This window comes from Artibeus jamaicensis, unplaced genomic scaffold (genome assembly GCF_021234435.1).
Source record: "Artibeus jamaicensis isolate MK-2021 breed Jamaican fruit bat unplaced genomic scaffold, CSHL_Jam_final scaffold_1019, whole genome shotgun sequence".
Lineage (NCBI taxonomy): Eukaryota > Metazoa > Chordata > Mammalia > Chiroptera > Phyllostomidae > Artibeus > Artibeus jamaicensis.
The window spans coordinates 3,937,748-3,965,570 of record NW_026522025.1 but is presented as its reverse complement, the minus strand read 5'-3'; the positions used below and the strand labels follow the sequence as shown (position 1 = coordinate 3,965,570).

The window sequence follows — 27,823 nt, the reverse complement described above, 5'->3', positions numbered from 1 at the left end:
AAATACAAATCCCTAAATCCATGGGAATAACTTTTACTGCAGCAGGACTATCCAAATCAAGCATCAGCAATTCATTCAGAAAAATGAAGAGGATTTTTAAAGAGGATGTCCCAGCACAAAGCAGCAAATGCATAGGGAACATGAAACAGCGTCTCCCACTGTCACCAGAAGAGCCAGGAGACAATGGGAATATCCCTGAGCTTATTAAATTTACTGTTGCAAAGTTCTTTGGAGAGATTAGGAAATTAGGTTAAAAAAAAAAAAAGGAACCATCTCTAGGCAACAATTAAATTTTATTTCTGCTTCAACAATAAATACCCTGAGTTATTTTTCCAAATCCTACCTCCTGACCAAATGCCCTTAAAATTTAAATCTCATATCATTTTTAATTGGGATCTAATCCACTTAGAAATTACATGTTTAACTTTAAAACCACAAGACTTGAATGCACAGGCACCTCATGATTAGTTTCATTAGTCACAGAAGAGCACCTATTGGCTACAGGGGCCTCAATTTTCATGTTGATGAAGCAATAGAGGTTTTTAACCTGCCCAGAAGCTAAGTTTTGATGGATTTACCTTCCATGGCATCAAACATGTCCTCTAAGGCCTTGTGTACACACTGGAGAAACTCCCTGGCATTGCGGCCTGGGTAACAGGAGACATTGCAGCCTATCCAGTTGTCATGAACAGCATACCCAATGCCAAAGCCATCAGGGACCACTGGGGCAAAGCCACCAATGTTCACTGCTGGGCTGGTCAGCGTGCTTGTGGACAGGATATTGTGGTTTATCTGCCCATATGCAGGGTCCAGGTATAGCTCAGGCAGGGCAACCCCTTTGGCTGCTGCCAGGTACCGCAGAGCAAATAAGTGTCGGTCAAAGCCCTGACCTGTAAGAGACAAAACAAAAAAGTCTCAGAATTGCAGAACTGAAAGGAACCTAGCCAAACCTCCCACCCACGTAGAAGTCCCCTTCACAGCCTCCTGGAGAATAGAAGGGTCTGTCTACCTCTGCATGCACACTTCTAGCTCACTAACCTCTAAAGCAGCTCATTCTAGAATATTTTTTTAAGGAAAACCTGTCAATAACTGAGTTAAAAATGAGCCTCAAATGATTCCAAGTCTGTAACCAGAATTTCCAGCCGAGATGGAGGCATAAGCAGACACACTGTGCCTCCTCATGGGACCAAAATAAGGACAACAATTTAGAAACAAAAAACAACCAGTACCAACAGAAAACTGGACTGTATGGAAGTCCGACAACCAAGGAGTTAAAGTAGACACATTTCTGCAGACCTGTAGGAGGGGCGGAGTCAGGCAGCTGGGTGGAGAGGGGTCACGGCAAAGCAGTGGCTGGCAGACCAGACCGTGGCATGCAAGGCAGCAGCTGGTAGATCCAGCAAGAAGGCGGATTGTGGAGGGGCACAGCACACAAGATGGCTGGTGAACCAACAGTCCCACATTCATGTGCAGATAAACCAGGGGAAACTGGGAAGCAAGACAGACGATGCAACCCAGGGTCCCAGCTCAGGGAAATAAAGACTCAAAACACAGATTGAAAACACCTGTGGGGGGTTGCAGTGCTGGGAGTGGTTCCCAGCCTCACAGGAGACTTCGTTGGAGAGACCTTCAGGGTTCTAGAACCCATCCACCCAGGAATCAGCACCAGAAGGGCCCAATTTGCTTGGAGGGAAGCAGCAGAAGGGATTGAAATCCAGCAGAGAGCAGAGCAAGCACCATTGTTCCCTCTCAGACCCCGCCCCCACAACCAGCATCAACCCAGCCACGTGGGTTGCCCCACCCTGGTGAACACCTAAGGCTCCGCCCTCATACCTAAACAGGTGAGACAAGACAGAAAAAAAAAAAAATGGCCCAAACGAAAGAACAGATCAAAGCTCCAGAAAAAATACAACAAAGCAACGAAGAGATAGCCAACCTATCAGATGCACAGTTCAAAACACTGGTAATCAGGACACTCTCAGAATTGATTGAATTTGGCCACAAATTAAAATGAAAAAAAGCTACGTTAAGTGAAATAAAGGAAAATGTATAGGGAACCAATAGTGATGGGAAGAAAACTGGGGCTGAAATCAATGGAGTGGACCAGAAGGAAGAAAGAAACATCCATTCAGAAAAGAATGAAGGAACAAGTATTCAAAAAAATGAGGAGAGGCTTAGGAACCTCCAGCACATCTTTAAACATTCCAACATCCGAATTGTTAGGGGTACCAGAAGAAGAGGAAAAGCAACAAGGGGAAAAGTTATTTGAACAAATAATAAAGGAGAACTTCCCTATTCTGGCAAAGGAAATAGACTTCTAAGAAGTCCAGGAAGCTCAGAGAGTCCCCAAGAAGTTGAACCCAAGGAGGAACACACCAAGGCACAGAATAATTACCTTAGCCAAGATTAAAGATAAGGAGAGAATCCTAGAAGTAGCAAGAGATAAGGGGACAGTCCCCTACAAAGGAGTTCCCATCAGACTGTCAGCAGATTTCTCAAAAGAGACCTTACAGGCAAGAAGGGGCTGGAAAGAAGTATTCCAAGTCATGAAATCCAAAGACCTACATCCGAGATTGCTCTATCCAGCAAAGCTTTCATTTAGAATGGAAGGGCAGATAAAGTGCTTTTCAGATAAGGTCAAGTTAAAGGAGTTCATTATCACCAAGCCCTTATTATATGAAATATTAAAGGGACTTATCTAAGAAAAAGATAAAAAACATGTATAGTAAAATGACAGCAAACTCACAATTACTAACAACCACACCTAAAACAAAAACAAACTAAGCAAACAACTAGAACAGAAACAGAACCATAGAAATGGGGATCAAATGGAGGGTTAGCAACAGGGGAGTGGAAGGAGGAGAGAGGGGGAGAAGGTACAGAGAATAAATAGCATAGATGGTAGGTAGAAAATAGACAGGAGGAGGGTAAGAATAATATGGGAAATGTAGAAGCCAAAGAACTTATAAGTATGACCCATGGACATGAACTAAAGGGGGGGAATGTGGGTGGGAGGGGGTGTGCAGGGTAGAGGGGAGTGAAGGGAGGAAAATGGGGCAACTGTAATAGCATAACTGATAAAATATATTTTAAAAACAAAAATGGGATTTTATATATAAAAAAATAAAAAGTCTGAAACTAAGTCAATTTAGTAAAACACTCAAAATTATGTGAAGGGAGCTCCGGACTCAAAAACTAAGATAAAATGCAAAGTCCAAGTCAAGTGTAAAAGACAACAATGAGTCAGTGGGACAAACTGGAAAGGGTTCTAATTTCACCTTACTGCTCATTTTCTACGGAATCCTGTGCCTCTGGCCTTGGCTGCCCACCTATAAAATGGAGAAGGATGAGATCAGACATCTCTTTTAGTGCCAGGACTTTTGGCTGCATGAAAGGATTGGACTACATGACCCTCCAGGTCCTTTCCAGGTCTCAGATTTTGGCACAAAGAGACAAAGAAGGATGATACTTCAGTTCAAAAGAGCTGCTGAGATGACCTATTTACAGGGAGTCAACACAGTGCATCAGAAGTGAAGAGGGTCTGCACGATTAGAAATCCGAAGTTATCAAAACTGAGTCTAATGGCCAATACATAGAGAACCATGTGTTACAGGTGAAGGTGGCCTTCAATGAGGATAGTTAGATGCATTTCCTCATCCCTGCTTAGGAGAGAGCAGTCTGATCTCTAGTGTCTTGTCTGGCTGTTGAGATTATAAGGGTAGAAAAAAGCAATCACTCGAGAGCTGGCAGACAGATTAAACCTAGGGCAGGGGTGGAAATCAGATGTGAAGTGGAGCATTACTGAGGTCTACCCCAGTGCTGAAGGCAACAAGACCCAAGGTCATGCTCCCCACCCCCGTCTCACCCATGGCTGCTTCTCTGGTCAGCTGGCCATGGTACTTGGAGCACTCGGCCATCATCTGCTGAAGCTCTCCAGCGCTGTGCTTGGAGGGCTCCCTGACGAAAGCCTCAGAGCACCTCTTCGTGAAGATGGAGGCAGGGCGGATGGTCTCAGTGCGACCATGCTTAAATGCTGCGGTGCTGCAGGACTCATAGGTGGCCACCGTCTTGCCATATTGCCGAAAAAAGGCCATCTGGAAGGCCAGCTGGGCCACTGAGTCAGGGCTCAGCTTCTGCTTCTTCAAGAATTCTTTCCCTCCTCTCTGAAACTGGATGAAATCAATGGTGAGGGTTTTCATGGTGGCATCGAACTTCTCCTTGGCAGCACTGATGCCAGTCTTTAAGGCATCATTCAGCCTGAACTGGAGTTTCTGCACCGCCACAGAAGAGTCGGTGCTGGCTGGCTGGCCCTGCGGGGTGATGGCCGGGGCCTGAGTGCTATCTTTAAACACTTCATTGAGAAGCCTGAGCACTGCGACACCATCGCCCCAAGCATGCTCAAAGTGGACAGCGGCAGTGCCGTCCTTGGCTATAATGAGGTTAAAGGATTTGTCAAACCAGCGGTTTGTGCCATCACCATGCAACATGTTGTGGGACAAATGGACAAGGTCCTTAATGGGGAAGTCATCCAGGCAGAGGCAGAACGCAGCAGAGTCCACCTTCCTCAGGGCCTCCTCGTTGCCGCCACTCTCTAGCTTCTGTCTGAGCTCTGCCCACACATCTCGGTTCTCACTGGTCAGATACGCCAGTGGGAACTCAGGGGCAGGGCTATTGTCTGAGAGAATGTACTTCAGATGGGCCTGGATTTCAGAGGCACTCACAATGTTCCCATCCTGATCCAGGACATCAAAGACGTAGAAATTTCCTTTTCTCAGGACCAGGAGGTGCCTGGCCTTGTCATCAGTGACGAGTTCATCCCGACTAGGTCTAGGTAAACGAGTTGAATTGAAAAGCCGAAAATACTGGGACATATCCAGTGGATATGCATTGACCAAATAGGCACCATACCAAGACAGAGAGGAAGGCACAAAGCGTATGAGTCTCTTGAAGGTATCAGTGTCACTTTTGACAGGGTTCAAGTGAAACACTTCCGGCTCCAAAAGGCCGGCCCGGAGTGTCTTCATAAACCGGAGGGCAGACACAGTCATGTTGGTCGCTCGGGTGAGCTGGTCATTATACTCAGACTTCGGGTCAGGGTTGAATGCCATAAACGGGTTAAAGTTCAGGACAATGGAGTCTCGAGCAGTTAAGTACATATCAAACCAGGGGCCTAAAATATATAAATAAAAAAGAACAACATAAAAAGTTAATGTAGTCCCTAAAAATATAATTTGAGAAAGAAAAAAATCAGGCATATGCAAAAGTAATGACAACCTCCAGTGGGAGGAATTTCCTGATTATTTTTCTGCTCTGTAATAATTCATGTTATATAAACAGGATCATATACAATGTGGTATTTAACATATGGCTTCTATCACTTATATTTCCATGTTGTAGCATGTATCAGTTCTTCATTTCTTTTCATTGCTGAATAATGCTCCAATATATAAATATAGCACATTTTGTTTATCCATTCATCAGCTGATGGATATTTGATTGTTTCATTTTTGGTTATTGAGAATGATGCTGGTATGTACAAGTTCTGTGTGGATATATGTTCCAAATTCCCTTGGGGGTATATTAATAGCTAGGAGTGAAACTGGTGGGTCGAGGTAAGTGTGTGTTTAACGTTTGAGGGGCTGCACCACCACCACCACCAGCAGGGGGCGGGGGTCGGTCTCCCCACATCCTTGGCAGTGTCTGTTATTGTCTGGCTTTTTCATGGAGCCACTCTAGTGAGTAGCCATCACTGCGGTTTTGATTCACATTTCCCTAATGTTTGTTAACTGCATTTTCTTCCTCATTTTGTTTTCCTTCTTGGCTCCTAAATGAATAAAATACAATAACACCCTCATGCTAGAACAGAGTAGTTGTTAATTCCCACCCCATCTCCGTAGGGTTCTGTCCAGAGCCAACAGCCATCCCTTGACACAGTCGGGACGGATGAGATGCATCTGCACAGCAGAGGCACTGTGACTGGAATTCCTGTCTATCTCTCCCTGCATGTCTGTCTTTGCAATTAATAGGTGGTGGGATTTTTTAGACACCTATATTTCAGGTCCAATGATCTGCAGAATTCCAATGAAGTTGTACAAAATGATTTCTTGGCCATAGAACAAAAGTCCCCCCTAATGGGGTAGCCCCTGAATGTCTAAATGTTGAGTAACAGCCCCTCCTCTACCTTGGACAGGAATATATATTCATGAATTAGGTAAAGAAGCAGGAAATGCTAGTTAACTATTATAAACTGAGCGCGTAGAAACAATTGCTAAGGAGTTAGAGTTCAAAGTACATAAAATAAGATTCAAGACAAGAAGATAGATAGCTAAGTTAGACACTACAAAGGCCTTGTAATAAATTTCCTATAACTACTGTTCAGTCTAGCATATCCTTTTGACCCATGCCAAATTCTAAGAACTTTAATAAATATCTATTCATCAATAAGACATTTAAAACCTCTGTACAGGACTTCCGCCAAGATGGAGGCACAGGTGGAGACTCCGTGCTTCCTCACACAACCAAGTTTAGAGATAACTAAATAATAGCAACAGAAAACACAGCCAGAACACAGAAAATTGAACTTTTCGGAAGTCTGATAACAACAAATTCTTCAGCCTGACCGGTAAGAGGGGCGAAACCAGCAGCTGGCAGAGTGGGGTAGCACAGGAAAACTTGGTCAGACAGACTCAGGCGCGGAATCCAGGCGCAGGGTTGGACCTAGTGAGCAACACAGCGAGCGACCATGGGGAAACAGCAAGGGAGCAGGGATGCGGGTTGACTGTGGTCGCGCATTCGTGTGTGTGGATAGACAAGCGAGGGAGTGGGCGACTGGACGAGAGCCAGCAGCCCCAGCGCCGAGGGGCAGCAGAGGGCACCACAATTTCCCCGCTCTAACCCCGCCTCCACATACAGCGTCATAACCCAGCGACTCCGAGTGGCCCAGCCCTGGTGAACCACCTAAGGCTCTGCACTTCACGCAGCTGCGAGAAACAGCAGAGGGGGCCGCCATTTCTCCACTCTGACCCCACCTCCACATACTGCGTCACAACCCAGCGACCTGGGAGTCCAAGGCTCCGCTCCTCACACTTAACGGGTGCAAACAGACCAAAAATGGCTCAAGAAGATCTCAAAGCCCCAGAGCCTATAAATCTAAGCGATGAAGAAATAGCAAAACTCTCAGACGCACAGTTTAAAACACTGGTGATCAGGATGCTCACGGAACTGGTTGATTATAGCCACAAATTAGACAAATATATGAAGGCGAAACTAACTGAAATGAATGGAATTGCACAGGAAACCAATAGCGATGAAAAGGAAACTGGGACTCAATGGAGTGGACCAGAAGAAAGCAAATAATGGCCAAACAGAAAAGAGTGAAGAAGCAAGAATTCAAAGAAATGAGGAGAGTCTTAGGAACCTCCAGGACATCTTTAAATGCTCCAACATCCGAATTATAGGGGTACCAGAAGAGGGAAAGGAACAGCCACCATAAGTTTTCAAATAAGTGGAAAACTTATTTGAACAAATAATAAAGGAGAACTTCCCCATTCTGGCAAAGGAAATAGACTTCCAGGAAATCCAGGAAGCTCAAAGAGAGTCCCAAAGAAGTTGGACCCAAGAAGGAACACACCAAGGCACATCATAATTACATTAGCCAAGATTAAAATGAAGGAGAGAATCCTAGAAGCAGCAAGAGATAAGGGGACAGTCACCTACAAAGGAGTCCCCATCAGACTGTCAGCAGATTTCTCAAAAGAGACCTTACAGGCAAGAAGGGGCTGGAAAGAGGTATTCCAAGTCATGAAATCCAAAGACCTACAACCAAGATTGCTCTATCCAGAAAAACTTTCATTTAGAATGGAAGGACAGATAAAGTGCTTCTCAGATAAGATCAAATTCAAGGAGTTCATCATCACCAAGCCCTTATTATATGAAATGTTAAAGGGACTTATCTAAGAAAAAGAAGTTAAAGAAACATGAACAGTGAAAGGACAGCAAACTCACAGTTATTAACAACCACACCTAAAACAAAAGCAAACTAAAAGGACAGCTAGATCAGGAGTGGAAACATAGAAATGAAGATCTCAAGGAGGGTTAGCAACAGGGGAGTGGGAGGAGGAGAAGGGGGGAGAAGGTACAGAAAATAAGTAGCATAGACAGTAGATAGAAAATAGATGGGGGGGCAAGAATAGCATGGGAAATATAGAATCTAAAGAACTTGAGACACATGGTCATAAACTAAAGGGGGGGTAATGGTGGGGACGGGGGGGTAGGGTGGAAGGGAATGAAGGGGGAATAGAACAATTGTAACAGCATAATCAATCAATCAATCAATCAATAAAAAATAAAACCTCTGTACATACAGCTATTTCTGTACATACAGCGACTCCCAGGTCGCTGGGTTGTGACACTGTATGTGGGGGCGTGGTCAGAGCGGGGAAATGGCGGCACCCTCTGCTGTCTCGTGCCGCTGGGTGAGGAGCGGAGACCCAGGTGGTTCACCTGGGCCGGGCCACTCAGAGTCGCTGGGTTATGACGCTGTATGTGGAGGTGGGGTCAGAGCAGGGAAATGGCAGCGCCCTCCCTGCCGCTTTCCATAAGACCGGCTGGGTCCCGGTCCAATCGCCCACTCCCTCGCTTGTCTATCCGCGCACCAATGCGGGACCACAGTCAATCCGCAGCCCTGCTCCCTGGCTGTTTCCCCAAGGTCGCTGGGTCTTTCACTAGATCCAACTCTGTGCCTGGGTTCCGCGTGCCTGAGTCCATCTGACAGAGTTTTCCTGTGCAACTCCGCTCCACCAGCTGCTGGTTTCACCCCTTACCGGTCAGGCTGAAGAATTTGTTGTTAACAGACTTCCGAAAAGTTCAATATTCTGTGTTCTGGCTGTGTTTACTGTTGCTAATATTTAGTTATCTCTAAACTTGGTTGTGTGAGAAGGCACGGCACATCCACCTATGCCTCCATCTTGGTGGAAGTCCCATACAGCTATTTCTAATTGTCTGATTAACGGTTCTCCTGATCAAAACAACTTTTGTTTAACATAACTGAAACTATGGGAATTCTTGTACTTTTCCTGGTTACCTCTGTATTGATTTTTTCTGCTTAACTGATCATGCCATACACCTGTTTCCTTTAATGTTATGCAACAATCTCTATAAAAATAAAGCTTAAATCAAACTCTGGGAGTTCTGTCAGACCCACAGAGGCTGGCTGTTCTCTGGCATCCAATCGGGTGTCTGACTCTTCATTTGTCGCCTGCACCGTCCATCCTTTGGGACCCTGAGACCTGCTGAGGCTGGACCCCGGCAGGGTTCCCTTGCTCTGTCTGCTTTCAGGGACAACATTCACACTCGACTGTCTCCCAAACACAGAGGTAAAGTCTTCGTCACTGTTCTGTGTCCTATGTACATTTGCACACTCCCTTTTTTAGGAAATGCTCAAAACACAATTAGAGGTAACTATGAATGTGTGGACCACTCAAAGTAGCTCTCTGCACTCCGGTGGATGTTTTCTTGTAAAAACACCAGACGCAGTGTTTTATCAGAAAATGTGTCTTCAAGGGAAGTCCCTGCTGGGATTAGCAAGCATGGGTGAACTCTGCTATTAAAGGCCGCTTTCCATTGGAGTAAATAATTTTCACATGTAAAGCACTGGGGAAAGGATTAATAAACACAAAATTTATTATTCATTTGTCAGGCCACTTTACCACTTCATTCTGTGAGAAGCAGGCCCTGGTCTAGGGAATACAGAGAGGAATAGGACATGGACTTTGATTTGAAGGATCAATGATGTAGGAGACAAACAAAATTAAACAGAATGAAATGCACTACAATGGTAAGAGAGAAGACATACTAAGGAGCAGGTGTGTGAAATGCATTTGCTGGAAAAGACATGAATTTATGCCTCTGATCCCTTCAGTAAAATAATTTTAAAAAGACAAAAACCAATAAGGCAAAGAGAATGAAAGAAGAGAATAGCAAACATTAGAAGTTGAAAAGCATTCAGACCATTGGTAATGACTAAAGCAGACTCAAGAAAGCCAACCTTAAGCCAAGAGCAGAGAATGACAAGAAATAACATGCTCTGCAGAATGCCCAGGGGGCTCAAGAACTGGCAGCCTATACGTCTGGTTGGAAGGTTATTTAATTAGACTCCTACCTCCCAGATACTCTTCCCACTCCAGTAGAAGACTTAAGTTTTATTCTCTGGAGAAAGTAAAATTCTGGGATACAAATCTCAGTTGAGATCTCAAGCTTCTTCCCACTTTGACAACACTGGTGACCAGGAAAATATCTTTTGGCAGTTTTCTGGAAAAGCCTTCCTGGGAGCCTAACCCCCAGGCACCAACCTAAGGGGCACCAGAGGAACTGGCTGGGCCAGATCCCATTACAGTGAAGCTGGGACTGACAACCCCACCCTCGACCACAGAGCTTATGGCTGCTTTTTAATATCTCATTCATCTCTAAAACAACAGAAGAGGATTATCAGGCATCGGAAAAAGAGGGCAACACAAACAGGAAAAAAGCAACTACAGACAACAAGAAAGGTGGAAACTTAAAAGATTCCCAGATAAACTATTAAGGACATAGAAAGCTAAACATAAGAAAGTATAAACTAACAATTAACTTCAGAAAAAACAAAAAGTTCACATGGGAAAGAAAAAACAACCCCAGCGTGCTACAAGACTCAGCTGACAACAGCATTTACATGATTATAACAGTGTAAATACTAAGTACTAAGCTGACCAAAATTACAAATAATTACACTGTGAAAATGAGGGTATAGGGAATGGGCATGTACAATTGTGGATATATAGACAACGCCCAAAACAAAGTTAAAATGCAGTAATATAGGTATACAATTTAGAGAATGGGGATCCTTATCAAAAGGAGAAACACATCAAGACACATAATTAAGTTACCGAAGATTAAAGAAAAGGACAGAATCTTAAAAGCAGCAAGAGAAAAGGAGACAGTTACCTACAAAGGAATTCCCATAAAACTATCAGCTGATTTCTCAAAGGAAATCTTACAGGCAAGAAGGGGCTGGAAAGAGGTATTCCAAGTCATGAAAGGCAAGGACCTACATCCAAGATTGCTCTATCCAGCAAAGCTGTCATTTAGAATGGAAGGGCAGATAAAGTGCTTCCCAGATAAGGTCAAGTTAAAGGAGATCATCATCACCAAACCCTTATTATATGAAATGTTAAAGGAACTTATCAAGAAAAACTATGAATAGTAAAATGACAATAAATTCACAACTATCAACAACTGTACCTAAAAAACAAAACTAAGCAAACGACTAGAACAGGAACAGAATCAGAGAAATGGACATCACATGGAGGGTTATCAGTGGGGAGCAGTGGGGGGAGAACAGGGGAAAAGGTACAGACAGGGAATATGAAGCATAAATAAGCACAAAATAGACAGGGGGCATTAAGAACAGTGTAGAAAATGGAGAAGTCAAAGAACTTATATGTACAACCCATGGACATGAACTAAGGCGGGGGAGATTGCTGGTGGGACAAGGGGTGCTGGGAGGAGGGGAAGAAAGAAGAGAAAGAAATGGGACAACTTTAATAGCATAATCAATAAAATATACTTTAAAAAAATCAGTCTACTTTTTTTTCCATTAAGCACATAATTGGCATAAAACAAAATACTAGTTTCAGACGTACCCTATGATGATTCCATATTTATGTTTATTGTGATACTGTGAAATGATCACCACAGTAAGTTAGTCCATTCCCATACATAGTTACAAAATCAATTTTCTTATGATGAGAATTTTTAGAATCTGCACTCTGAGCAACTTTCCAATACAGTATATGAACTGCAGTCACCGTGTTGTGCCTGACGTCCTCTGACTGACTCACTGTGCAACTGGACGTTCGTACCTTTTGACCGCCTTTGGCAATCACCCTACCGGAGTCTTGAAGGAAGAATTTCCCAGGTAAAAAATGGCAGTGGAAGCAACATGAACAAAGGCATGAAAGAATTGATGGGCTAAGGGAACGAGTTGTTCCGCTCTGTTGAAGCATGAAGTGTGGCAGAGAGAACAGTAAGAGAAAAGACTGGAGAGGCCAGACTGTGAAGGACCTAGAACGATACACATGGGACTTAATCCTGCATCCTTTTCACACAGAACCAATGATTAGTTCTATCTTGACCCCACCTACAGAAGAAGCAAGCCGTTGATCTTGAGCATGAACTCCAGCCTCAACATTTACCTCGGGGAGAGAGAATGACACATTATTTCAGTGCAGTCCCACCAAAGATACTTTTAAGACCAAACAGGAGAGGGCTGCCTTACTTTCAGTTACAGAGGGCTCGGGGCAAAGCTGTGCCCGCAGCCCGGCCTACCTACCTGAAATGTAGCTCGTGTGTTTATTCTGCTTGTCCTGAGCAACCAGCTGCTTGTGCAGTTCTTGGCCGATCCCATTTTCAAAACTCTTGCAAAATTCTTCTGTTTTCCTGAAATGTTCAGGAAAAGACAGAATCAAATAATGGCAGAAAATACATGATTTTTAGATTCATGACCAAAATCTCATACACAGAACTTTGAGTCCCCAGTAGTGTATCCCTAGAACCTAGGACTGAGATTGGAAAGTACTCTAATCAGAAGTACAAGAATAAATCCAAAATGAATAAATCTAGGATATCTTTTTTTTTATCCTCACCTGAGGACATGCTTACTGATTTTTAGAGAGGGGACTAGAGAGAAACAGAGAAACATCGAGGTGAGCAAGAAATATCAATCAGCTGCCTCTCATACGCGCCTCAACCAGGGACCGAACGGGGACCTTTCGGTTCATAGGATGACGCTCCAACCACCAGAGCCACCCAGGCCAAGGCTACCGTATCTTCTGTAAATGACTGACTGGGGGGTTCCGGCCAAGATGGAGGTGTAGGTAGAAACCCTTCACTTCCTCACACAACCAAAAGGAGAAAAACAACCAATCTAAAATTAATAAATGATCAGAAGTGCCAGAAAATCAAACTGCATGGAACTCCGACAGCCACAGAATAATTAAAGAAACATTCAACCAGAACAACCAGACCAGTAAAATGGGCCAACAGAAACTGCGGTGATGCCGTGGGCTGGACAGGAGGGGCTGACTTATGGGGAAACTGAGACTCAGAGCTGATTGTGGACTGTGGCAATTGCCGTGGTGGGAGAAACTCCCAGTCTCACATGAGAAAGTGCACTAGAGCCAAACAGGCGAGCTGCATTGTTCTTGCTGGCCCCTCTCCCACAGGCAGCAAGGAATACCTTGCTGCCCAGGTGAATACCTAAGGCCCTGCCCCCTTATAACTTATCAGGGGCCCCAAGCAAAGAAACAGGGCCAAAATGAAAGAACAGAGCAAATCTTCAGAGAGCTAAGCAATGAGGAGATAGCCAACCTATCTGATGGAGAATTTAAAGCCCTGATAATCAAAATGCTCACAGAACTGATTGAGCTTGGTCAAAAAATGAAAGATACCCAAAATAAAATAAAGCAACATATTCAGGCAACCAACAGTGACAGGAAAGAAACCAGGACTCAAAGCAACGATTTGGAACAAAAGGAAGAAATAAACATCCAACAGGAACAGAACGAAGAAACAAGAATCCAAAAAAATGAAGAGAGGCTGAGGATTCTCTGGGACAACCTGAAACGTTCCAATATCCGAATTATGGGGGGTGCCAGAAGGAAAAGAACAACAGCAAGAAATTGAAAACTTATTTGAACAAATAATGAACGAAAACTTCCCCATCGGGTGAAGGAAATAGACTTCTAGGAAGTTCAGGGAGCCCAGAGAGTCCCAAAGAAGTTGGATCCAAAGAGGAACACACCAAGGCACATCATGATTGAGTTACCCAAGATTAAAGATAAAGAGAATTTTAAAAGAAGCAAGAGGAAAGGAGAGAGTTACCTACAAAGGAGTTCCTATAAGGCTATCAGCTGATTTCTCAAAAAGAAACCTTACAGCCAAGAAGGGGCTGGAAAGAAATATTCCAAGTCATGAAAGGCAAGGAAGGGCCTACGACCAAGATTGCTCTACCCAGCAAAGCTTTCATTTAGAATGGAAGGGCAGATAAAGTGCTTTCCAGATAAAGTCAAGTTAAAGGAGTTCATAATCATCAAGCCCTTATTATATGAAATGTTAAAGGGACTTATCTAAGAAAAAGATCAAAACTATGAACAGTAACATGACAACAAATTCACAACTATCAATAAATGAACCTAAAAAAATAAAAGAAAGAAAAACAATAAAAACAAAACCAAGCAAACAACTAGAACAGGAACAGAATCAGAGAAATGGACATCACATGGAGGGTTTCCAGGGGGGAGGGGGAGGGGAAGAATGGGAGGAAAAGGTACAGAGAATCGGCATAATTACTAGGCATAAAATAGACAGGGAGAGATAAAAATGGTATAGAAAACAGGACTCAAAGAACTTATATGTACAACTCATGGACATGAACTAAGGGGGAGGGGGAATGCTGGAGGGTTGGGGGGTGGAGCGGGGATAAAGGGGGAAAATTTGGGAAAACAGCAATAGCTTAATCAATAAAATGTAATTTAAAAAACATAACTAAAAAATAAATGACTGACTGGGAAAATCCATCAACATCACATGAAATTATCTGTAACCTGGAGGCAGGCAGGGGGGCATGGAGAAAAGGATGTAAGCTTTGGAGTCCAAAAGAGCCAAGTTTGAAATCTAGCTCCGTCACTTTCAAACTGTGGCACCTTAAACAAGTTACTTGGTCTGAGTTTCAGTTTCTTCGTGCATAAAACAGAGATCATACACCACCTTACAAGATGAAAAAATACTTATAAAGCTACAGATTTTAGACAGTGTGAAATATTTAATAACTGGTAGCTGTTAAACTATCGCCATATCAACAGAAGTTTCGAGAGACTAATAAGGAATATTTATAAGTAGAGGGCTAGATTATGAACAGTTCATCTATGTTTTTCCATCACTGTCCAGTGAAGGCTTCTGTGGTTTTAATGACAATGCCAGCTACCTGCACAAACAATCCCCGTCACAGAAAGGCTCTACACTAGGATGTAAGAGCTTAACGCGATCCATTTTTTGACAATATCCAGTATTATTTTCCAATTCCATGCTTCATTAGTTTCCTACAATAACAACATACCACGAACTGGAGAGCTGAAAATAACAATTTACTCTCTCACAGGTCTGGAGGCTGGAAGTACAAAATCAAGGTACTGACTGTATCATTCTCTCTGAAGACTCTAGAAAAGCTCCGCTTGCCTTTGTCTTAGCTTCTGTCATCTCCCAGCTATCCTTGGCATTCCTCGGCTTGCTGATGTATTGCGATCTCTACCTTCATCATCACATGGCTGTGTTTCTCCTTTTCTCATAAGGACACCAGTCACATTGGATTAAGGACACACCCTACTCCAGTATCATCTCACTTTAGCTGATTACACCTGTAGCGACCTCACTTGTAAATAAGCTCATGTACTGGGGTTCTGAAAAGAACATGAATTTGGGGGGCGCATTGTCCAACCCAGCACACGTGCTCACCAAGCAAATTTCTAGTCTGCGATATGCTCTCCTCAATGGATCTCCTCACCAGGAGCACATACCTTGCACAAAGGGCCAGTACCAGCAAGCCTCCCAGGTACGTCTGCCAAGATACAGTGCAAATTTGGCATTCTGGCTTATAAAACATCACCTGTTGAGTCTCGTTAGAGAGACCTGGTTAGCCCTTCATGAATAAAAATATTTATTTCCTGAATTTACAAATGTAGAGATTAGTCCCAGGTCCCTGGAAACCCAATCAAATTGCAGATTCTTCCTGAAGCACAGTTCACCATTACTTGCCAGCTTCTCTTGAGCCACCCAACCACGGTCATTCAGGGTTCTCAGCATTTACCTGAACTGCCCATCATCCAAGAGAGGCTTCTGCGCACTGAGGTATCTCCTAATTGTGTCTTCAAGTTTGGGAATAGGCAGCCTGAGGAGAAAGCAAGGTCAATATAGGCTGACAATATGTGAAACAGGTTAATTAGCTTCACAACCCAAACTAATAAACTAATTACTGGATAATTTCCTTCCAAAAAAAAAAACCCAACAATGGGAAGCCACAGACAAATCAGAGATGACAGGTTTACTAATGTAAGTATCAAGGGTAACTTTTAAAAATTTTTAAGTGCATTTTATATTCTTAGGTAAAATAATTTTAATGTATTAGTAATGAATTTCATAAGCTAAATTAATATATATGGGGTCTATCCAGGAAAAGTCCAGCCATTGCTAATATAACAAGAATGGTTTGCGTGACATCAGTGTAACCTGGCAGCCAAGGACAGTGGACTAGAATGCATATGCACGAACAATGATGACTTCACTGTACTAGTCAGCCCCCTTCACTGGGGGCTGTTGAGTGAGCATGTGCACTGTGTGGCTGTCACGTTAAAAATGAGTGAATGAAGCAATGAATTGGCATCAAAGTTTGCATTAAGCTTGAACATTCCTCCGTAGAAACTATTTGGATGATTCAGGCTTTTGAGGATGATGCACTCAGTGCAGCATAAACAAAAGTATAGCACGAATGCTTCAAAGATGGTTGAGAATATGTTAAAAGTGATCCATGTCCTAGAAGGCCTGCCACAAGAACACCTGAGAATGTTGAATGTGTACGGCTGTAATCAACAAAGATGGGTGACTGACAGTCTAAGAACTAGAAGCTGATCTGGGGATTCCAAAAACTACTGTGTCTGAGATTTTGACACGGGATCTTGGCATGAAATGTGTTGTGGCAAAATTCATTCCACAGCTTCTGCTACCAGAGCAGAAGGAACATCGTGCTGCAGGTGCTAATGACTTGATTCAAACTGCTACCAATGAACCAGATTTCCTCAAGAAGGTCATAACTGGAGATGAATCATGGTTCTACAGCTGTGATCCGGAAATGAAGGCTCAGTCGTCCCAACGGAAACTGCCTGGTTCTCCACACTGAAAGAAGGCACGGCATACTCACAACAAGATCAAGATCATGTTAACTGTGTTTTTGGTTGGGAAGGTGTTGCCCATCATGAGTTTGCCCCTCTGGGCCAAAGAATAAATGAGAGGCACTACCTCCATGTTCTTCATGGGCTGAGATGCAATATGATGAAATGGTTGCGTCTCGTGCAGAGTTCTTGGCGAAACATCAAACCACCCAGGTGACTTAGCCTCCTTACAGCCCAGATTTGACACCCTGTGACTTCCAGCTAAAACTCAAATCACCCTTTGAAAGGGAAGAGATGTCAGACTGTTGATGCGATTCAGGAAAATACAATGAGCCCACTGATGGCAATTCTGACAAAGGAATTTGCAGAGTGTTTTGAACAGTGGAAGAGATGCTGGGAGAACCGTGTGAGGTCCCAAGGTGCCTCCTACTGAGGCATCACTGTCCTATGTACAGTACTTCTTGTATCTTCTTCAATAAACATCTCCATTTTCATGTTACATGGCTGGATACTTTCTGGACTGAACTTGGACACTAATAGGTTCAAAATGGGGAAGTGGAAGCTGCCCAGGTCTTCCTGTTTCCTGGTACAGCTGTAATACCTGTGTTAGGCCTGTATCAGCCTGATTTGAACTCAACTCTTAGTTTGAACAACTGCATTTTTCTCCCCCAAGATTAAAAAAAACCTCTATTTTTAAATTTTCTTGTGCAGTATACAAGGCAGATTAATACAAAAGTGAAACAAACACAGGTCTGTCCAAGGGCCAGCCAAATGTGGGGTCCACCATCAAGCCATGCCCAGCCCCCAGGAGTCCTGTGAGGAAGAGCCAGATCTTCCTACATGCTTACTTATTCCTCCTTCTCTGCTAGTAGATCTCCATGACAGCTGTGGTGATGAAGTTACTGGGCCACACTGAAATTAAAGTACATGGACGGTATGGTGAGGTGTACTTTCTTTTCCATGTCAATAATTTTATTTTTTCTCTCTCTCTCTCTCAGCTTTTGGCATTTGGATACTGGGTCTCTGGCCCTTGCTCCCCACACAGATGGGAGCACTCATGGGACTAGGCAGATGCTGGACCCACCAGGGCTTAGGCTCTGCATGGTTGGAAGCCTGCTCCTGGAGGCAGGGTCCACGCTGGGCTATGTGCCCCTCTGGGCTCCAACCTCTGCTATGGTCCAGGGCAGCACAGCACATGGTTTCCTGAACTGCTATACGGAGACAGAGCAGCGCACCCCAGGTCCTGAATAAGAGCTGCTGTAAGAAGCCAGCGACTTTGAAACCCACGAGAGCACCTCCCGAAGGGGACAGAGATCTGTTTGCACAGCTGGCTTAAGGACAGATAAGGAAACAGGGAACTTCTGGGCATGGTTTTGGCTTGTAGTCTTTAGAGAGCAAGAGAAGTTCTGGGTCTCCTGGGAAAGAAGGGCTCAGAGGAGAAGCGCTCTCAGCCCCGCCCCCCCCAATCAGAACCCTGTTAATAAAAACCTGTTTCCTTAAAAAGTAATAATAAAAATTTCATTGAAAGCTAAATCCCCTAGCACTAACACTTAATCGGAGTGTGTTAGGTCACCTCTGCCACTCAAATGAGCGCCAATACTTTAAAATTATCTAAGTATACCAGCTATTTAGGAAAACTGGAAAGTTATCCATAAAATGTAGTTTGAAACCTTACTGTAAGATATCCTGTGGCTCTTCAGTTCATTTTCAATGCAGGACTCACCCAAAAAATGATATAAAGAGTAAATCTGAATTACAGGTAGCCATTCTGAACTGAGGCTGCAGAGTGACCGTTCACGACACTTCGCAAGGGCAGGTCCCTCACGCTCACGGACTCACCCAGCAGATCCCAAACGCCGCCTCGACCACCTCACAATCACAACGTTACCCACTGACTTTTCAAGACTGTTTTAATACTGTAGGGACATTAATAAAAATTTACATGCTTTCTATGCAAAATTCTAAATTGGAGGCAATGGTGGTTTTGCAAAAACAGTGCTTATTAAAAAGCTTCTGGAGTGTTAACTCCACCCGAACTTACATTAGTGGGAAAAGCCCGTCTTCAGAGTGATGACTTATATTTTAGTTACTAACACAATAGAAACTGAATGTTCTCAATGGAATTACATTGAGGCAGTATAGACTCTGTTAAAAAAATTTTTTTTATCATGGACACAAAAAGCACCTGTTTTCTATTAAAAAAAAAAACTAACTTAATGAATACACCAAACTTACCAGGTCTATATTTTTGCCTTATATAAAGTGCCCTCAATGCAAATGCCAAACAGCAACAGAGTCCACATTATCATATTATCTAATACTCGGCACACAACGACCATGGTTAAAAAGATACTGGTTCACAGTGAAATGGAAAAGAAAATACCCAGGAACAGAACAGTGAGCTTTTCACAAAGCTAAATTTGTTTAATTTAGACATCTGTCCTTAAGGCAGACATTGACCCTCTTGTTTTGTTTTGTTTTTTGATGGGGATAAGAGTCATTAAAGGCCCTGTCTTTTAAGAGGTAATGTTGTTAACAAAGAGAATGAGATTTAGAGTCAGACCCAGGCTTGACCCCCAGCTCTGCCACTTAATTAATCTCTAGCTATATGGTTATAGGCGGCAAATTACTTGAGGTTCCTCAGACTCCATTTCTGATCTATGAATTGGAGAGAAGAACTGCCCCACAGAGAGACCTAAAGTCCCACCTGGTTAAGTCCCAACTCCACCAGCACAAGTTTATCTCTAACACATCTACTGTATGGAGAGGTTACATTCACAGCCTTTGGAATCTCACAGATCTGGGTTTGCAGCCTGGGTTCTGCCACCTACTGCCCATGTGGTCCTGGGCAAATTTCTCACCTCTCGAGTCCCCCTTTCTCCATTTGTTAAATAATAGCTCACTAAGCTATTATGACAATTAAATGAATTATATATGTATATATAAAATTAGGAAGGTATCTGACATACTGTAAGCAATAAAAACACTGAATGTATATTTATAGACATCTAGATACCTATGTCTATAAATAGCTCATTCTATCTCCTTTCCATTTCCCTCCTAGTTTCCTGCTTCCCTATTTCAACACCTTCCACCTTAGACAGAGCCTATCTGCTACTATTTCATCTGCTTAGCAACATCCAGTTTGGCCCCATGTAACTCTTACTATACCTTTAGAGCTCCCATTCTGTTCTGAAAGTTGTATTCTAGAACTTCTCCCGTACTTGCCTACTTCCTCACCTCTCTTAAAATCTGACTAGTCAACTCTGTGTCTGTGGGTTCCAAGTCTATGGACTCAACCGACTGCAGAGCGAAAATATGTGGTGGTGGGAGTCACATTACTGGCATGTACTATGTAGTTAGGCTCATGATAATTGCATGCGTAACTGAACATATACAGACTTTTTTTGTCATTATTCCCTAAACAACATAACAACTATTTTTTTAAATTTTTTTATTGATTATGCTGTTACAGTTGTTCTATTCCCCCCTTCATTCCCCTCCACCCTACCCCCGTCCCCACCATTACCCCCCCCTTTAGTTTATGACCATGTGTCTCAAGTTCTTTAGATTCTATATTTCCCATGCTATTCTTGCCCCCCATCTATTTTCTATCTACTGTCTATGCTACTTATTTTCTGTACCTTCTCCCCCCTTCTCCTCCTCCCACTCCCCTGTTGCTAACCCTCCTTGAGATCTTCATTTCTATGTTTCCACTCCTGATCTAGCTGTCCTTTTAGTTTGCTTTTGTTTTAGGTGTGGTTGTTAATAACTGTGAGTTTGCTGTCCTTTCACTGTTCATGTTTCTTTAACTTCTTTTTCTTAGATAAGTCCCTTTAACATTTCATATAATAAGGGCTTGGTGATGATGAACTCCTTGAATTTGATCTTATCTGAGAAGCACTTTATCTGTCCTTCCATTCTAAATGAAAGTTTTTCTGGATAGAGCAATCTTGGTTGTAGGTCTTTGGATTTCATGACTTGGAATACTTCTTTCCGGCCCCTTCTTGCCTGTAAGGTCTCTTTTGAGAAATCAGCTGACAGTCTGATGGGCACTCCTTTGTAGGTGACTGTCCCCTTATCTCTTGCTGCTTCTAGGATTCTCTCCTTCATTTTAATCTTGGCTAATGTAATTATGATGTGCCTTGGTGTGTTCCTTCTTGGGTCCAACTTCTTTGGTACTCTCTGAGCTTCCTGGATTTCCTGGAAGTCTATTTCCTTTGTCAGATTGGGGAAATTCTCCTTTATTATTTGTTCAAATAAGTTTTCCACTGGTGGCTGTTCCTTTCCCCCCTTCTGGTACCCCTATAATTTGGATGCATTGGAGCGTTTAAAGATGTCCCGGAGGTTCCTAAGACTCTCCTCATTTCTTTGAATTCTTGCTTCTTCACTCTTTTCTGTTTGGCCATTATTTGCTTTCTTCTGGTCCACTCCATTGAGTCCCAGTTTCCTTTTCATCGCTATTGGTTTCCTGTGCAATTCCATTCATTTCAGTTAGTTTCGCCTTCATATGTTTGTCTAATTTGTGGCTATAATCAGCCAGTTCTGTGAGGATCCTGATCACCAGTGTTTTAAACTGTGCGTCTGAGAGTTTTGCTATTTCTTCATCGCTTAGATTTATAGGCTCTGGGGCTTTGAGATCTTCTTGAGCCATTTTTGGTCTGTTCTGCACCCTTTAAGTGTGAGGAGCAGAGCCTTGGACTCCCAGGTCGCCGGGTTGTGACGCTGTATGTGGGGGCGTGGTCAGAGCGGGGAAATGGCGGCCCCCTCTGCTGTTTCGTGCCACTGGGTGAGGAGCAGAACCTTAGGTGGTTCACCAGGGCCGGGCCACTCAGAGTCACTGGGTTATGACGCTGTATGTGGAGGTGGGGTCAGAGCAGGGAAATGGCGGCGCCCTCCCTGCCGCTTGCCGCGGGGACCCGCTGGGTCCCAGTCCAATCGCCCACTCCCTCGCTTGTCTATCTGCGCACAAATGCGCGACCACAGTCAACCCGCAGCCCTGCTCCCTCACTGTTTCTCCACGGTTGCTCACTAGGTCCAACCCTGCGCGTGGATTCTGCGCACGCCTGAGTCCATCTGACCAAGTTTTCCTGTACAATCCCGCTCCACCAGCTGCTGGTTTCGCCCCTCTTACCGGTCAGGCTGAAGAATTTGTTGTTAACAGACTTCCGAAAAGTTCAATTTTCTGTGTTCTGGCTGTGTTTTCTATTGCTAATATTTAGTTGTCTCTAAACTTGGTTGTGTGTCCATAACAACTATTAACATACTACTTACATTGTATTAGGTACAGCAAGTAATCTGGAGATAATTTAGGGTATGTATAGGTTATATGCAAATACTGGGCCATTTTATATAAAGGACTTGCGCACCTGTGGGTGTGGTACTCCCAAGGGCTCCTGGAACCAATTCCCTGAGGATACCAAGAGTCCACTGTACTCTGAAAATACTAGCTTTCAAATTTCTCTCTAAGAAAGCCCCTCCCCCATTTCTAGGAAGGACTAGCTCCCTCCTTTCATGGGCCACCTGCCATCAACATTAAACAGGATTCTTTCCTCTCCAACTCAATTGTACCACCTTCTCTGCACCCTCACGTTATTCACTCCAAGGGGTAGTAGGTTAGTAAGCCAGCTTTGCAGTGGGCAGGTGAAAGCCTTCTTTGTAGCACTCATCAATTTCTGTAGATCTCCCACCAGCTCAATTTCAAACTATTGACACAGTGTCACTGGAGGTGCAGCTGAGAAGAAATGCAGAGTTGGTTCTCATGCTCAGGGTAATGTATGGGGTGGGGGGTGGGGTTCACCGCTTATTGGGAGTCTTCCTCTGAAACCTCTTCTCAGACTTCAGCTGGCACACAGGCCCGCACAGAATGGGTACTTAATAAATAAATGCATGTCAAATGAAGTAGTCGACTATTCCTTCCTTTTACCCACTACCCATCTGGGACCCTGAATTCTTCTCTACTGCATGCAGTGGAATTCACGTATTTATGTCTCTTGTTCCCATCAGACTGCTAGCTGGTAACCTTGAAGGATGCTGTTAGACATTCTCTCCTTCTGCCCTGCTGGTTTTGACACCATCTTCTCCATCACTTTTATGTCCTCTTACCCTAAAAGTGCATATTTACTCAAGACCTAGTCCTCTGCCCTCTTCTTACTAATCACTTTATATCAGCGATTTTCAAACGCCGTGCCACAAGAAGTTTTAAAACATGCAACACCTGACTGTTTAGTCAGGGGCACTGACCTCTTTTCCCTTAGTGTGTCAAATTAAAAAATGACAACAGCCAACACAGTAGCTGTCCAGTGTGAGTGAATCAAAATTGTACCTACTTTTTATCAGATCAGCAAAAAATATATATTCTGGTGTGCCACAGAATTTTAGTAATTAGTTTATGTGTGCTCTCTGCTTTATATAACTTGTGTTCTAGATATGACAGGTTCTCTAGAGTTCAAAGGTGAGTCCAGAGTTAATAAGGTGTGGAGGATAACAGGTAGAAACAGGAATGTCTGGGTCCCAAAGGAACCAGGACGGCTTTATCCCAATGATGACTGTGTCGTGTAAAAATACAAACAGCAAATCAATCAATCAATCAATCTAGCTATCTTCCCACCCTGGCTGGTGTGGCTCAGTGGATTGAGCGCTGGCCTGCAGACGGAAATGTTGCCGATCCCCAGTCAGGGCACATGCCTGGGTTGCAAGCCAAGTCTCCAGCTGGGGGGGTGACAGAGGCAACCAATCACTATTTCTCTCCCTCTCTTTCTCCCTGCTCTCCCCTCTCTCAAATAAACAAACAAACAAACAAACAAATAAAAGGCTTTTTAGCTGTGCTCTTCTTGTGGGAAGAATTTTTATCTGTGAAGTACTTACTATATGCCAGGCTTTGTACTGTTTTATATCAGAGTATTTAATTCTAACAATCCTGAGACAACGCTAATATTATCAATGCCAATTTTTAGGCTAGACTGCTTGCTCGCAGCCATGCAGCTAGTAAGAAGTGGAGCTGGATTAAAAATCAAATCTGTCTGACAGGAGTCTCATGACCTTGGCCTTTCCACTGACACTTCACATCTGAGCTCTCTGTTTACCTGTCAGGTCTTCCCCACCACGTGGTAAGCCCTTCATCATGACTGACAGGCTCCGAATCCATATTAATGTTTAACAAATTAACTGTGAATAATTAGGTCAGGCTGACCTACTCTTTGTTTCCTCAGAACCTGCAGTTTTATATTCTGAAATTAACTATTCCGTATATGGAAACGCGGCCCTTAAAAAATAACATCTAACTGAACCGCACACCTAAAAACAGTAAAAATGGTAAATTTCATATTTGTATATTTTACCACACACACACAAAAAAGAACAAAACAAGCAAGTGCCTTGGCTGGTATGGCTCAGTGGACTGAATGCCAGCCTGCGACCAAAGGGTCGCTGGTTCGATTCCCACTCAGGGCACATGGCTGGATTGTGGGCCAGGCCCCCAGTAGGGGTGCATTCAAGAGGCAACCACACATTGATCTGAACCTCTCTTTCTCCCTCCCCCTCTGTCTAAATATAAATAAATAATATTTTTAAAAATTTTTTTAATGAAAAGCAAGCCAATGATAGTGTAAGGGTTCCTAGAAAAAAGAAAGCCCTAGGCCACTCAGTCAATAGCAGCAGTGGTATCACAGGAATAAGAAGCAGGAGGAGATCCAGTTGGACCACCTAATACAAAGGGACCACCCTTGCCAACTAATTAGGATAGTTACTGATTCTAGGCATTGTATCTCACTCTACCGCCACAATAGCCCGATGAGGTGTGGATTCCGTTCCTACCTTATAGGTAAATGCTGTGGCTCGAAGAAGCCAACTGAACTGCCTGAAGTTCACAGAGTGTAAGATCAGACTCTGAAACCAGTTCTACCCAACTTCAAAGCCAGGAATTTTCACCAAGCGTGATCCAAGTGAATGTCAAAAGTAACACATTTTTTTACAGTCTAGAATCTCAGAGATAAAAGGATTTCGTATCTAAACCCCACTTTACAGCTGAGGTAATAGAGGCTTGGAGGGGGTCCTTGTTTAAGGTTACACATGGGTGACAGCTTCAAATTCCTACAGATTTTGTACTGTGGGTGGGGGAAATGATCTTGAATATTCATTCTTCCCAGCTTTCCAGTTCTAAAATGGAGAATATCCCTCTGATCGTAAACCTGGGTGGAGCCCAGGCATGGACCGGAAGGTCAAGGGCTATTTGCCACTGGCCTTGGCAAATGCAGACAGGTTTTGTCATTCCTCACCTTTCCCCCACATACAGGCTCCCAGGGTTTAAGGAGGAGGCGTGTCCCAGGCTTATCCTACTGGCAAAAAGACTAAAAGACTCCTTCCTTCTCTACCCCTACCTGTTGCCAAATTTAAATGAGACTGGGCCTAATCTCATTTTAATTTGTTTTACATGTCTGCACTCCCGTAATTTCACAGGAACCACCTTGGGTGATTTTCCTGAGAGGGTGGGGGTAGTCAGTGATGACAATGGGTTCAGGGGGTCCTAGATGGGAAGAAAAACAGCAGCCCAGTAGCTGGGGGTGATGCCTGTTATAATCTTTGTTCTGTTCATGGGGAGGGGAGCACTGATCTCCAGCCCCTGGACTGGGAGTATTCTGATGGCAGTTTGGAGAGAAAGACAAAAATACCTTTGAGATGAGTTTAGAATGTGGTACCAGGAACTAACGGGTGAGTAAAGATAAAGTCTGATTTTAGAGGGTGAAGGGATTTGGGGAAATTTCTAATATTGGAGAAGGAGATCTGGCAGTTCAAGTAAAGGCTGCGAGTTTGAAGGCTGAGAAAACGGGAAACTGAATTAAAGAAAATACTGGGTGAAGGAAAGGGTAAGGAGAAGGGAAAGGTTTACTGAGACAGCTTACACTGGGGAAGTAGATTCTAGGTGGTGTTTTAGAAGAGGGGGGGCTAGCCTGGTGAGAAGGAATAGATATGATTTAGGTGGGCCCTGGATCTAATCCAAATAAGAGTTTGAGAGAGGTATCTTTGAGGGCAGTACCTAGAATAGGTAATGTGTGGGTGGGCTTCAGTTGCAGGGGGTTATGTGGATTAGGGAGGATATTTTAGGGGGCGTGCGAGGAAGGTTTGATCATGGTGAAAGGTTTCCAGGTGAAGACTGGATCAAGAATGCCGAGGACTTGGGGGAGAGGAAGATGAGTGCTGCAGTGTGCTTGGGGAACTGATGAGGGCGCTAGAAGAGCAGAGTGCTGTTGAAATGGAGTGGTGGTGGGGGGGCGCTGAGGGTTCTGGGTAACAGTGACAAGGAAGACGGAGTGCTGGGAGAAATTGAGGGATGATAACTATTATGTATCAGGAATTGGCCTGACCATATTCTAGGCGAGAATGTGGGGCAATCATGAAAGCACCTCAGGGAACACCCCAGGTGGAAGGATTAGAGTGGTGTTGGAGACCTGCAGGCTGGTTATTTTTGCAGGGAAAAATGCGAGGAACTCTTAGGGTATCTGTTTGGAAGCTGGGTTATTGGAGAGAGAGTTTGAGAAAGGGTCAGGATGGAGAATGTGAGAGAGCAGTGGGGCGTTTTAGAATAGAATTTGCGCGTTCTGAGGTTCCTGTGTCAAGAGATTCTATAAGTCACAGGATTTGCAGACTGGGGGATGTGGCAGCATCCCAGGTAGAATTCTGGGGGCAGAAGCGGGTTCACTAGAAGAGTAATGAGTGAGTCTGGAGTGAGACCTGGGCTGATCCTGGACGGGCAGTGGGCGGCGGGGACCCACAGGGCCTCACCTGGGCAGGCTGTCCTGGTAGTGCATAGTGGGCACGATGCTGCGCTGCAGGAACTGGCCCGGCCCGGAGTCAGTGGTCAGGCGCCGACGGGGCGCGCCCGAGCCCACGGCGGGGCCCCGCAGCCAGGCACGCAGTAGCAGGCGGGCCACCATGGTCTCAGGAGGCTGCAGCAGCAGAACACCGGCGATGGGGAGTTCTGTTGCACAGTCAGGGGTGTCCCCGGCAGCAGACGCCGCGTCGTGAACGCCTGCGCAGTTCGCGTCGGCGCAGAACGACCTCTGGCCTCCGGCCCCGCCCACGGAAGGGCCAGCCCCGAGCCGGGCCAGCCCCCAGTTCCCGATGCTCCGAGGGTCCCTCCCGATGCTCCGAGGGTCCCGCCCGGTGCCTGCCTGCCTGTCTGGCCGCCTCCTAGCTCTTGGTTCCGCTCTCCTGGCCGTGGAAAAAGAAGCCCCGGAACCACTCCCTTCTCTTTTATTGGAGCAAGACGAAAACTGGAGCTGAAGGGAGAAAAAAAGCTTTTGGAATCTGATAAATTCGATCCAGGCTCTGTCCCTGGGATATCGTGGGCAAAATTTTAAACTTCTGTTTCCTCACCCGAGAAATAGAAATCGTGATCGTTCAGCGTACCTCCCCGGATCCTAGAAACGAGTTACTGACTTGATATGTACAGTGCCTGGCGCATTGTAAATGGTGGCGATTATTGTTAGGAACCGGTTACGTTTACCCCGTAGGTGCCTGACGTGATTAACGCCACACAGCTGCCCTGCGAGCTCACCCGAGCGGCCGTTAGAGCAAATGCGTGTAGAAGCCAGAACCATGGGAGCTGACCACCTCTTCTGTGCAAAGACCCTTCAGAGCACTATTCCGATCTGCTTGATCTTTCTCGGCTTAAACATTTCCAAAGGTAGGAAGCTCTGCCTTCGGCTATAGAAAGTCTTCCATCCTCAGTGGACTCATGAAGCTGCCTGTCAGCCCCACACTTCACCTCCAAGTTTCCTTGCAACTCTGACTTTAAGATTATACAACTTGAACAAATATGCATCATCCCTCATCCATCACAAAACAAA

General features: G+C 44.3%; 1 protein-coding gene across 3 annotated transcripts; it reads right to left on the bottom strand.

The window, feature by feature from the left end:
• Nucleotides 1-274: 274 nt before the first annotated feature.
• On the bottom strand, nucleotides 275-27,016 carry CPT2 (carnitine palmitoyltransferase 2). Of its 3 annotated transcripts, none has more exons than XM_037161905.2 (5): nucleotides 26,757-27,016; nucleotides 15,899-15,979; nucleotides 12,368-12,474; nucleotides 3,866-5,170; nucleotides 275-890 (listed from the first exon to the last, which is right to left on the bottom strand). In XM_037161905.2, exons 1-5 carry the CDS (start codon nucleotides 26,906-26,908, stop codon nucleotides 559-561), a joined length of 1,977 nt encoding a protein of 658 aa, XP_037017800.1. In that variant the 5' UTR covers nucleotides 26,909-27,016; the 3' UTR covers nucleotides 275-558. The 3 variants fall into 3 exon arrangements, with proteins under 3 accessions (XP_037017800.1, XP_037017812.1, XP_037017806.1); XM_037161917.2 differs by lacking the exon at nucleotides 12,368-12,474 and adding an exon at nucleotides 17,825-17,888 and having other exon boundaries at nucleotides 26,757-26,844; XM_037161911.2 differs by lacking the exon at nucleotides 12,368-12,474 and having other exon boundaries at nucleotides 26,757-26,846.
• Between the last annotated feature and the right edge of the window lie 807 nt (nucleotides 27,017-27,823).

What these genes read in the sequence shown, in the direction of transcription:
- CPT2 (XM_037161905.2), bottom strand. Translation starts at nt 26,908, where the DNA reads ATGGTGGCCCGCCTGCTACTGCGTGCCTGGCTGCGGGGCCCCGCCGTG. An exon ending in TTGGATGATGGGCAGTTCAG is followed by an intron (nt 12,475 to 15,898) that starts GTAAATGCTGAG and finishes TGAACATTTCAG; the next exon opens with GAAAACAGAAGAATTTTGCA. An exon ending in GACCAGAGAAGCAGCCATGG is followed by an intron (nt 891 to 3,865) that starts GTGAGACGGGGG and finishes TGTCTCTTACAG; the next exon opens with GTCAGGGCTTTGACCGACAC.